Genomic DNA, 12,961 nt, shown 5'->3' with positions numbered 1-12,961 from the left:
TTAAGTTATGTCTATAATAATTTTATGGGATTTTTCAATTAGTTTTGGAGGGAAATTGGCCTGCATTAATAATGGAGGTGTTATGTTAGTATGTTTTTATGTCTGTTTGCATTAATTTATTTAATTATAGTGGATAAAATTTATATTCTTTTTATATTTAAGGATGTTTGTTTTAATGTTTTGAATCTTAAAGGACTTTGATGGAGTAAATGAATAGCCTACAAAATTGAATGTTTAAATGATGACTTTTAGAATTATTACACAATTCCCTCTTGTGCTCGTTGATGGCTTTTACGTAGTATTAAAAAGAAAAGAAAAGAAAAAAAACACATATGTGTTATGGACATACGGTATTTTAAAAAATATTGATAATGATTATACATGGTGATGGAAGAAGGTTTTAAAATTATATAATACATGTTGGAACGTTCTACATGTTGCAACTGAAAAAGGTCTGTAAGATATTGTTGGAAGTGTTCGATGGAGAAGAATCTAGCATTGGAGTTTTGTTGGCATGTAATTTTAATTTGGGGACATGTAGACATGTAGCTTTCATGAGTTATTCATTAGTTATCATATGAGTTTCATTTTTGAAGCTCAAGGATTGGACCAGTGTAAGAAATAAGGAAACACAAGTATCGAGGTAAATGTATATTACGAGTAAACAATTAACATCTTAAAATAGTAATAATAGGGCTATGTATATTTGTAATTAAATCGACAAACTAATGAGTTTCATCTAGATATGCACACGTTTTTTAATTAAATTAGAGTCATAATAATAATTTATTCAACTTTTGAGTCCTTGATTATAAATTGGGCTTCTTATGGTTTACTTGTATATTGATTAAGTTTGAGTTGTGATGATCAATTGAGTGATTTGTTTCCCTATTCAATTATTACCATTTTTTATTTTTTTTTGTAATACGGAGTATATGTATTCGTACATAGTCAAATTAAAGCCATCAAAAAAAAATGGTAATGCCTAAAAAAAAAACAAAAAATTGTTGTAAAAACATAAAGTAACATCAAAAAATTAAAATTGAATAAAGAATAATCTACTACTAGTATAATATTTGGGTTTTTCTTACCTAAATACGGGTCTATTCTCATTGACTGAACTGAACTGAACTGAACTGAACTGAACTGAGCTGAACTGAACTGAACTGAATTGAGCTGAACTGAACTGAAATAAATATTTTATAAGAGAAGGAAATTGGGAGCTGAACTGAACTGAATTGAACTGAACTGAGCTGAACTGAACTAAACTGAACTTCAACGTAAGAAAACAGGCCCTACCTCGATTCTTTAAATTTATAGGGCTAGTTATTCAAAGTTCATACATTTTTTTAAGGATATAACAATGCTTACTTGCTTAGTTTTTGGATCTTACAACCATGCATGTAAAAGGTTAAAATCTTGTTGATAGTATTAATGAAACTCGATCAATTTAGTAAAATTAAATGATAATGTATGTGGACTTAATTGAGGGAAAAAAATGAAAATTGTCCTTAATTTTGTTTAAAATCATGATACAACTAAATCAAAAGCAAACACAAGAGAAAATATAATGATCGAGTATAGCATTAATTTTTGATGCTTTAATATATAATTATGCGTGTAATAAGGTAATAACCTAAATTGCCCTAAAAACATACTCCGTACAATTTAATTAGCCATGCATGCAAATATGCAAATGAGAATAAATGAGTTAGAAGACTTAAAACTTCCGTAGTACTATACGAGTAGTTTATTACTCTGTATTTGTAGTTTCGTTTCATAGAGTTGCTAATTCTTGATTGGTAAACATCTAAACTAAACAAGCAAGACTATAACTTTCCGTTCAATGAAAGCTAACTGAATAAGTGATGCATGAAATGTGGTTAGGTGTGAATAAGTCTTGTATCTTAATTTAATAAAATAAAGTTTGGTCAGCCTAAGATGGAGTCAACTAATGTTCATTCACACAACGTTACCATGGTCATGAAATCAACTACTACTATATAAAATAATGTCTTTAGTAAGGGTCTGTTCTCATAGACCGAACTCAGCCGAACTGAACTAAACTGAACTGAACTGAGTTGAGCTGAACTGAAATGAATATTTTATATGAGAAGGAAATTAGGAGCTAAATGAACTTAAAATAAACGTATGAGAACAGGCCCTAAAGGTCTTTTTTTAACTCAATTTAAGTTCACTTCTATTCTTAATTTCCTTTTCTTTCATTCCAGCTCGGCTTAGTTCAGTTTAGTTTAGTAAATCAGAATAGGCCTAATGCTACTTTGATCTGTAATATCCAAATATCATGTTACGCTACTCTTATATGTTCTCTTCATTCGCATTAAAATTAAATATAAAATTTAATAACAATAATTTCTTGTTTAGTAAGAACAATTAAGGGTTATCAATTACGACTTTTACAATCGATAATTGATGATTATGAAACTAGATTTAACCTCAGGTTTTTTTTTTTTTTTTTTTTTTTTTTTGACACAAACCTTGGTAATTTTTGGTAATAACAAAGCAATACTTCGTATTATGACATCTTCTCTTACCTCAACTTTAAGGAAATTATATTAATTAAAACTTTTTATTGTAATTAAGCTTCATTTTTTTTTTTCAAATCTTAATCCAAATGTCATTATGTCATTTTTTCCTAAATAGACAAAGATACAAAATTTACAATAAATTTAAAAAAGAAAAAAAACACACACACAACTCCTCAAGACACCAATACATTAACCAATTATTTTTTAAAAAAATACAAATGTAACAACTTATTTTGGAGGACGATAAATTTACATGTACGTGAGGTACTGCTGTACGTTATCGTATGAGAGCATATGTGCCTTGAATGTGTTGATAAACTTATTTGTCAACTGGTATTTTAATTTGCTTGAGGTTTCATTTTCATATAGTATACCACGGTCAATTTTCAGCTCTTGGTAGTCTCATATTCTTATCAGATCAATTACAGCATGCTTTAATATTGCGGCACTTCATTTACCAAATCTAGAGAATGCTTGAATATACCTACTTGTATTGCTTCGTGCTCAATACTTGCGTGGTTATATGAAAATTGGACATGGTCCAGGCGCATGACTTAGAATTAGTCTATCCAATGATGCAAAAGCAAAACTATATACTTGTATATTGAAACCAAGTTGCTAGCTAAAATTAGATTTCAAAACATGTAATCATAATAGTTAATAATAATATAATGACTAGTACATTAATGACTAAAATGTGCAAAGTCATTTATAAACCTAATCTCCTTATTGATGATGTTACGAGTATATTAATGACTACTTGACTACTAGTATTGATCTAATAAAGTTGTACATTTATTTTGAATTTTGACCACTAAAGGTTTCAAGTTAGCCTATCCAAATTAAAACAAAGTGCTCATAGTTGTTAACCGTACGTAGGAGTAGTTGATACTCTGATAATTGCTCAATGCTAGTTGGTAGTGAATAGTTGTATATAGATATAGATATGGATCGAGCCAATATGAAGGCCAGTTGAGCACGACACAAAAATGACCCAGCTTGGCATGAGCTTGTTAGAAGGTCAAAACGGCACGAGTGGTTCAATGAGAAAGGGTCATGTATGGATATTTTTTTTCCAAAGAAACTTGGTATGACCACGACATTGACCACAGTGAGTCATCTTGATAGTGACCTATTTATTTTGCCAATTTAAGAATAATATAAAAATTATCAAGGGGGGTTTATTAGCATGACACAACATGTGAGCGGGGTCGTGCATAGCCTGAGCTTTGATTTAAAAATATCGGCATGAGCCCGCCACGACCCAACTATTTCTTGGCCTGTCTAGGCTCAACCTGCTTGAGCAAGTGTTGTGTTTGTCACGACAAGTGGGCCTCCATGACACGTGTCACCCTTTAGTTGTCTAATAAAACTTTTAACATGGTAAGAAAATAGAGTTGATGTCAACACAAAAAAAAAAAAGTTATTCATATCTTTATTTAACTTATTCTTAATCCTTATGGTAAGAAAGTAAAAAATGATAAAAACTCAACTCGTCTTAAATACATACTTGAATGCTTAAAAACTCCTTAAATTCCCAAAGAAAAACAAAAAAACTTGTATCAAATCAGATCTAAGGGCCTGTTCTCATACGTTTATTTTCAGTTCACTTCAAAACCTAATTTCCTTCTCTTATAAAATATTCATTTCAGTTCAGTCAATGAGAACAGACCCTAATTTGAGTCTCGGGTTTCCTAAATTGATTGTGAATCGGGTGTAAAGGTGAAATTCTCGGATTAAAATAAAAAGCGTCGGGTTATCATTAGATCGGTTTGGGACAGTAAGTTAATGTCGATATCCAAAATCTTCAGACATAATCGGGTTGGATTTCGTTTTTTATCAGATCGGCCCACTTTACTGTGAATAGAGAAGGCCTGATAGTTAGCGTAAAAAACGTGGTCCAACAAAACGACCCATTATCATTTTTTCCCTCATCATTCTTATAACTATAGAAATATTGAACTATTGAAGCATTGAACTCAAATCAGTAGAATTCAAGTGAAGAACAAAAATGGAGGAATCATTGCGAATTAAAGAAATCGAAGAAACTATTTCCACTGAAGAATTTGAGTCTCAAATCGAAACCCTAAACGTTCCCGTTGTAAATTCCTCAATTTCCTTATTATTCTATTTCTATAATTCTATCTCTGAAATTAATTTTATTTTGAATATTGTTTCGATTTTGATTTGAAAAAAAGGTTTTCAGAGGATGTGTTAAGGATTGGAAAGCTTTCCAAAGTTGGAACCCTAAAAATGGCGGTCTCGATTATTTGCAGGTTTGCGTTTAATAATTTCATTAGTTTGCATTATTTTTGCGTTGGTTTCTTCATTATTTAAATGCATTGTATATTGTACGCAGTATATTGGCTGTTTGTTTGTTGTTAATTTAGTGATTTGCGCAACAAATTAAAGTTAAATTGAGGAATTATTTTCACCATTATAACAAGGAAATTAGCTTAATCAAGTGGGAATTTGGTTATGCATAAATATTAGGGATGATGATGAGCCTAAGCTACTTAGGATATCCTCGATTAAAGTTTGGCTCCAGTCAATAACTCGATACCTTTACGACTTTACGAGCCTATTTGAGCTCGGTAGATTTTACAAATGTTTTAAAATAGGATATACTCTTATGTATGGCTATTCCTGAAAAGCTCGAATGGCATGTTGGAATATATGGATTAAGTTAAATAAATGGATGAGTTAAACAAATGTGCTCGAGATCATATATATGGATTTAGTTGAATAAATAGATGAATTATGAAGTTTGAGATACAAGGTTGATTTAACAAAATTGTTTCAAGGATCTTGCAAGAATGATGAAAAGTTAGAAGTAAGAATGATAGAGATTGAGAAAGAATTTACTAGCTCTTTACTTGAGATCCAATCAAGCAAGAGCAGTATGCTAACCTGTGACTGGAAATTTTGATTTCGACAAGCTTGAGTTCAAGTCTAGATTGCCTTTCGCTTAATGAAGCTATCTTAAGCTCAACGACTTCTTATCATCCCTATTCAACCAAAGAGTTCACATGCTCGTGGAGTCATTGTTACATGCGTAAATTAGCATAGTTTGTTCCTATTTCTTGCATCATATTTTTGTAATTCTTTCATCATGTAATGTTTTTTCTTGTTTAGTTTTGTTCCTTTTCTGATATCCAAAATTGGCCGGAACATCTATGATTAACTGATTATAAATCTTAGGAGCGGGTGCAATCAACTATTGTGGAGGTAATGCTATCAAGTTCAGCACCTGTCTTCTATGGTGATATTAGAAGCCATGAGAGGGTATGCAGTTTCTTTGGGCATCTACCGTTTCTAACCTTATGATTTTGGACTATTCATTCAGGTTATGATCCTTATTGACTGTGTAGGTTCCACTGCCGTTTTCTTCATTCATTGGGTTTTGTAAGAGGGGTCAGAGCAAAGATGATAGTCTTGATGCCTGCAATGAGTCTGAGATACTTCAGAGTGTGGGATTGGATGCCGAGTTGTGCAATTCTTTAACAAATGCTCGTGATCAGATTTATTTAGCTCAGGTTGAAGCTTATAGTTAGTGACTCCTAGTGGACTGTGTATTAGTTGTAGAATCTGATGTGCAGCATAGTTAATAATATAATGATGACAGTGATAACTATTACAACGATAATGATTCTTTAAGTGTTCAGATAGAACGGATACAAAAAAGTGAAAAACTCAGATGAGATAAAACAAAATCTTTAAAAAATTTGGGCCAGATCACCTTATTTGAGTTAAAGGAATATGAGGAATATCCTTTTTGTGATTTATGTTCTTTTCTTTTCTTTTTTTTTTTTCTTTTCTTTTTTCTCTTAATAAAATAATTATTCATGTTCATAATATACAACTATCTGTGGCGGCTGAAACTTAATGCCTTATCAGATAATGCTAGAAGTCTGGTAGGGCATAGAGTCATAACAATTGTTTAGAAATGAAGGGTGACATTATGTTGCTACTACTGCGCTACACTGTCTCTTGAATTGTGTTTGCAGCTGGATTTTTATTACCCCTCTTTTATATTCTAAGCACTGAAGTATTGGCATCTACTTGTTTATAATTCCTGAATATACAATGTGGCTGTAGGTTCCAATCCTGAACAGAGAGAATGAAGAAAGGGTACAATTAGAAAGTTTACAAGAAGACATTAAAATAGTATGTCTACAAACCATTTGCTTATGTGTTTTGATCTGCAGCTTTATTATATTATCATCTGTTCTGATTCTGAATGCAGCCCCTGCCTTACTTCTTGCTTCTTATTTTCAGCCTTCTTTCTTGGGACCAAGTAAAATTTCTTCTATCAATTTGTGGATGAATAATGCAGAGGCTAGATCAAGCACACACTATGATCCACACCATAATCTTTTATGTGTAATTTCTGGGTGCAAGCAAGGTACCTATTATTTTTTTTTCCTTCAAATTTCTTGCATTATTGTTGCTTAGTGCAGAAGTGTGCTATGTTTGTGCAAATCTGCAAACACTTTTTATATCTGCATTATGGTGTTTGATAAATCTATGCTGTCCTGTTAACAAAAAAAAAAAAAAAAAAAAAAGAAAAAAAGAAAAAAAAATGATGATATCTTGCATTGCTAGTGAGAGTGTGATGATAGGCCCTTTTTTTTTTTTTTTTTTTTTTTGTTGACTGGTAGATCTTTGTCGTATGCAGTGTATGAAATCTGACGTGACAGATCTTCCCTAGTGCATTAAATTAATAATTATTATCATATTTATAGAACTCCAATATAATACATTCTGGTTTGGAAAAATCTTGTGCTGTGTGCCTCTAGTTCTCTCGTCCTTCTGATTGGTAATTTTGTGAAAAGGAAGTTTGAATTAGGACCATGTTTGTGTTCGGATTGCAGGAAGATCTAATCATTGACTCAGAGTTGTGGATAGTGGGGTGAGATTATGTGAATGGCTTTGTAATAATAGATTAAGTGAATGGCTTTGTAATAATATGCTGCATTATTGTGGTGCATATAAATGGCAATTAACTTTTCTTTTATAAATTTTGTAAGTCTAATATCTGATAGAAATTTTTTCTTCACATGGACATTTATTCTGATTTTTGAGCTTTTTGTTTGTGTATTGGTTTCTTTGTTTGGAATGATCATCCTTAGACTCTCATATTAGTTGTGCTTCTTTGTGTGTTTATCAAAGCCTTTGAGGAATAAGGATAAACACTTCATTTGAACACATTTGGCAATCCTCGAGGAGTTGAGGGTGAGGTTTTATATATTTTTAAACTTATATTTAGGTAAGGCGGAAAGGAGGAATATATTTTTTAAACTCTGACGTTGAATGTTGCTGCTTTTCTACTTCTGTCATGCAGCATCCAATTTTAAAGCAAATAACATATGTATTTTTGCTTATTTGTATTGATTCACCTCTGATAATTCTACTTTTGGCAGTTGTTTTATGGCCACCATCTGCTGGCCCGCTGTTGTATCCTATGCCAATTTACGGAGAGTCCTCTAATCATAGGTATGCTGAAAATACAATCACTAAAGGAATGTAAGTATAATTCTAATGGGAGTTTTGGGATCAAAATTTTGCGAGTGGGGTTGGGTTTTGGTTGGGATTTTAAAATTCATATTAGTTGGTTAAGGATTTAGCGCTTTTTGTCAAATTCTGAAGGACAAGATGCATTTATCAAAAGTTTAGAACCCCGTGCTAGACATTGATCTCTTGCTTTATTTTTATTTATTTTATTTTATTTTTATATATTTACTGTATTATTATAATAGTCTTTTTCATCTGCAACTTTTTTTCCCAACAGCTCTGTTACTCTTGATTCTCCTGATTTTTCGCATTATCCAAGATTTGAACGCGCTCATGAGTACTCCCAGAAACTCACTCTTCAAGCAGGAGATGGCCTTTTTATTCCTGAAGGCTGGTAAGCATTTAATGAACTGTCAGCTTGACACATGTCAGCAATGATTGTCCTTTTGACTGCCCATTGCACCTGGGCTGTTAATTTGTTATGAACCAGGGCATACAAGTTTTGAATCTATTGAATAATTTTTGTGATTCAATTCTGCGTTTTTGTGTAAGCGTGACATTCTTATGACTCAAATGAGGTTTTTGATTTTTAATTGGTGAGTATCTTGGCAATTTGTTTTACAACTGCAATATGGTTTACAATTTCTACATTAAGCATCAATTCTGAAATACAGGTGCTCTGACAACCATACGCGTTCTGGTCTTCTAGGTCTAAAGAAATGCAAAAGTTTTGTAGAATGAAAATCAGAAATATTATTAGGACGAGGGTAATGCAAAAGTTTGTATAGAATGTAAATCAGAAATAGGCTTACTCCCCTCTTCTTGTTACTCTAGCTAGCTCAAACTCTATTTTAATAACTAATTCTGTATTGGCGCATTGCCTAGACTACCCCTCCCTTTAGGCTAGCTCATTATTTAGTTATATAGAGGAGTTTTTGTTTTGTAGAGCCATATATATGGTTGTGTCCTTTACGCTTTTCAAAACATTCTATAGAGGAGTTTTTGTTTTTGTTTTCATAATCTCTAGAACTGCAAGATTTCATTCCCTTACTTTATAATCACTTGTTTGACAGGTTCCATCAAGTTGATAGCGATCAATTGACCATAGCTGTTAACTTTTGGTGGAGATCGAATATGATGTCGAACATGTTGGAACACATGGATGTATATTACTTGCGTAGCATATTGAGAAGGTGTGCCTTTTTATTTACCTCAATTATGTTATTTGATAAATTATATAAACTATGACTTATGCTATGTTTTTTCCGTGTTGTATTTGTTGGTGGTACGGGTGTTCTCAAATGAAGATTGATTGACAAAGAGATGGTATGTAGCTTGTCATTTCATTTTCTCGCAGAATTGTACATGTTTTCTGTTTATTTGAAGTGATTGTGCCTTGATTGCCTGAGAATTTTTTCTGTGGTCCTGTCATTGTTGTGCATAGGCTTGTTGCTTAATGGAAGTGATAGTACATGTCTTGATGTTTAGAATGGTTTGTCTATATATGTCACTATCAGTATGCTTGTGGGCTGTTGATGTTTGCTTCTTTACTCAGCTTACCTTTCCTTTTCATCAACTCAACTGTGATAGTTCTTTTCTGTATATTTAATTAATCCCTGTTACCTTGTAGTCTCGTGCCTTTATGTATAGGCATTTGCATAATTTTCTTTTGTTCATTTATTATTAAAATTGTGTATCTTGTATATCATATATTCTTCAGCTTGTCTGCATTATCATTTTTTTAGGCATGTTTCAGGAAAAATGGCGACCTTAAAAGTGCTAGTATTTTTTTTTTTGTTGGCACATGTCCCAGTGTGTGTGATCATGGATTTATTTCATGATACTTCTTCTTTCCTTTTCAATAGGGCAGAATCAGATGTTGCAGAAAACTTGTGATGCAGGTTCTGGCAAAATGAGAGATTGCGGAAGTGAAGCACCTGATAATGGAAAAACAGGTCTTATATTCGCTGCACATTGGTGGATTTATTTTGAGCATCTGGTCTAGATTAACTAATTGTATTCTTGTGTCCTTTAATCAGATAGTCAAGGAATTCTCGCACACCAGAAGCATGAAAATAAGATTAATCTGAACGTCAAACCTCATGATCTTGCCCCCCTAGCACTTGAAGCACTTCATGAACTTCTTTCTCTCGTCCATGATGGGGTTAGTGCTGTCAGTCATCAACCATGCACTTCTACAAGTGATTCTAGGGTGATTCCTGATAGGAATGGCAAGAACACAATGGTTACCAAGTCCTATTGCCCCAGTGCTGCCACTCAAGATCAATGCACTTCAAGAAGTGATTCAGGAGTTATTCCAGACAAGGACTCAAAGAACGTGCCAATGTCTAACTTATGTCGCCTGAAAGATGATTCAATTGCCAGTATTCTCTGGAATCTTAAACCACTTGATCTTCTGACAGTTTTTATGGCAATGGTGGTGAGTTTTTGCTTTTAATGTCTTGAATCAGGGAAACCAATTGAAAGATTTTCTGCTCTAATCTGCAGTCCCTTTGCTTATGTGCTCTTATGTGAAATATGGTTTGTTTTGTTGTTGTTTTTGTCGTTTTCTAGATTATTGAGATTTTAAGCCATTTTTCTTCTACCTTGTAGTAAGTTTTTCACTGGAATTCACAACACTTTTTGGAAGATTGATTGATTGATATGTTCTGACATTCTTAAAAAGGACTTTGATTATTTTTTCTAACTAAATGCTCGAACTAATATAATGACGCTTCTTGTCTCTGTTTATTTATTTAAAGTTTGTGTGCATCTAGTTACTTATTATCTGACGTTTCATCAATGCAAATTACTACCTCCGTTTCATATTATTTTCAACGATTTGACATAAAGTAGAGAGGGAAAATGTCTAATCGTTGCAAATAATATGAAACGGAGGTAGTATTATTAATTGGTGTTAATTGTGCTATCCAAGTTGCATCTTATTATGTTTTTTTTTTTTTTTTCAGAACAGCTTTCCCAGAACCTTAGAGGCATTGATACTTCACATGCTTTCGCCAGTGGGGGCTGAAGTTCTTACGCGAAAATTTGATGAATTAGATCAGCAACTGACTGAAGAAGACCGGTAAGTGATCAATTGTGAAATGACTCTGATTCGGTTTTTTCAAATATGGCAGGTTTGACATCTTCTCTAATTTAATATTTGTCTTGTTTATTACAGGGGCTCATTCTACCAGAGGTTTTATAGTGTGTTTGATGATCAATTTGCTGTAATGGATGTGATCTTGAAAGGAAAAGAGTCATTTGCACACCAGGTTAGAGCTGATTTTACCTTTGTTTTTTTTTAATTGGAATTTTGTGTCGATATCTGTTGAGGGAAGAGGTTCATAAATATAGTATTACTTAGCAAAAAGAATCTATTTTAATTGAAGTGACTTTAATGTTACTAATCTTAGCATAAGCTTGCTTAGTTGATTAGTCAAAATTGGTGCAAGGTAGAAGCCTTCATGCTCTTGCTATACATGCTTCTCGTTGTACCTCTGTTTAATGAAGTTACTGTACTGTTAAGCTATTGGGACTAAAAAATTTTCTCTGCAACATTTTTAATTTGTGGGATAGGAAAACCCTTAAAATGGAACTTTTATATTAACCGATGAAATGGGAATATAATCCGCACTACTGTTTCTGTTACATCCCTGTTACCATACAGTTTTGTACATCAATACATAATCAAATCATTCAAATGTAACTTCTTATCCTGGAAAAATTACTTTACAAGCCTTTTGAATCACGATCCATTTTTCATCCTTTTTATCATTTTCTGTTGCAACTATGGCTTACATCTCTATGTCTAGGACTCCAAGAGGGAAGCTGGATTTTGCTTATAATTATGAAATTCTTGGATATGCTTTTGTTTCACAATCAGAATCATATATTTATCAGATCAATCAATAATGCGAGATATCTTTTTCCATATTATAATACGAGTACCATTTTAAGATGTAAGTTACATTTTGTGATTTTGTTACTCTTTTGTAGGCATTCAAGAATGTTTTGCAGCTATACATGGGAGTGACACTCAGCGGGTCCAGTTGACGGGATACTGATTCTTTTTTGGGACAGCTTGGTCTTGCCTGTTATAAATAGAAAGTTCGAGTGCTTAAACAGTGAATTTCTTTGTCTTCTGCGGCATATTTCTCATGTGAGTCACTCATTGCATTGTAGAATATTTATGGTTCTAATTTGAATACTAGTGTACTCCATATTTGTAGATGTTAGATGCTTTGTGGATTTTTCTGTATAATTCAAATCATGTTATGACATTGAGTACAGTAAAATGTTGTCCTTGGGATTTCTGTTGATGTTTTTACTTAATCTCAAGTACTAAGTCGGCTTGTTATCTTTAGTTTCATTTTAACTGTTAAGTTGATGAGTTGTTATTGCTTAAACTCGCTGAATATGTCGGCCTTAGATATGGTGTCCGCCATGGCTGCATCTAAGTTTTCTTATTTATATGAAGGATTACACCTATGTTGACATGGGTACAGGCTTACAAAAAATTAGGGAAGGTTTTGAGTAACATGGTTTAGAAGTTACAAGTTCAGATTGCATGGAGGAACAAGGAAATAATTATTGTGGGAGGTAGAATAGAATTGCCAAGGGATATGATAAAATGATTAACATCTATATAACCTCCTTTCAATTCGAGTAGGCAAGGGTAATGCCGAATTGCTTGGTAAGGGTAATGGTAGTAGACTTACAAATTGGGTTGATTGTTTGGTTTGTTCAGAAACATTGTCTAGTTTGATAAACGGGTGCCAATAATAAGTTTATGTAAGGTCTATCCGAGTTCAATTCACAACTGAAGTAAATAATAAGTTTGAATAAGATTAGATAAGTTGATATTGTGACATGACCATCTCCTTTTCTTTTGAAAC

The 12,961-nt window shown here is 32.7% G+C and overlaps 1 protein-coding gene across 2 annotated transcripts; it reads left to right on the top strand.

Annotated features, from left to right (window-relative positions):
- Window positions 1–4,512: 4,512 nt before the first annotated feature.
- Window positions 4,513–12,435, top strand: LOC145604094 (lysine-specific demethylase JMJ31-like). 2 transcript variants are annotated; one of them, XM_081660043.1, is made up of 15 exons: window positions 4,513–4,650; window positions 4,748–4,825; window positions 5,751–5,834; window positions 5,921–6,085; window positions 6,648–6,716; window positions 6,828–6,954; window positions 7,973–8,045; window positions 8,341–8,457; window positions 9,137–9,256; window positions 9,371–9,389; window positions 9,934–10,018; window positions 10,103–10,503; window positions 11,033–11,148; window positions 11,245–11,338; window positions 12,063–12,435. In XM_081660043.1, exons 1-15 carry the CDS (start codon window positions 4,561–4,563, stop codon window positions 12,117–12,119), a joined length of 1,695 nt encoding a protein of 564 aa, XP_081516169.1. In that variant the 5' UTR covers window positions 4,513–4,560; the 3' UTR covers window positions 12,120–12,435. The 2 variants fall into 2 exon arrangements, 1 of the variants encoding a protein (XP_081516169.1); XR_014104926.1 differs by lacking the exon at window positions 12,063–12,435 and having other exon boundaries at window positions 11,038–11,148.
- The last annotated feature ends 526 nt before the right edge of the window (window positions 12,436–12,961 follow it).

This window comes from Chenopodium album, chromosome 2, assembly GCF_948465745.1.
Source record: "Chenopodium album chromosome 2, dcCheAlbu1.1, whole genome shotgun sequence".
Taxonomy (NCBI): Eukaryota; Viridiplantae; Streptophyta; class Magnoliopsida; order Caryophyllales; family Amaranthaceae; genus Chenopodium; species Chenopodium album.
The sequence above is the reverse complement of the archived record's forward strand: the minus strand, read 5'-3'. Positions and strand labels throughout refer to the sequence as shown.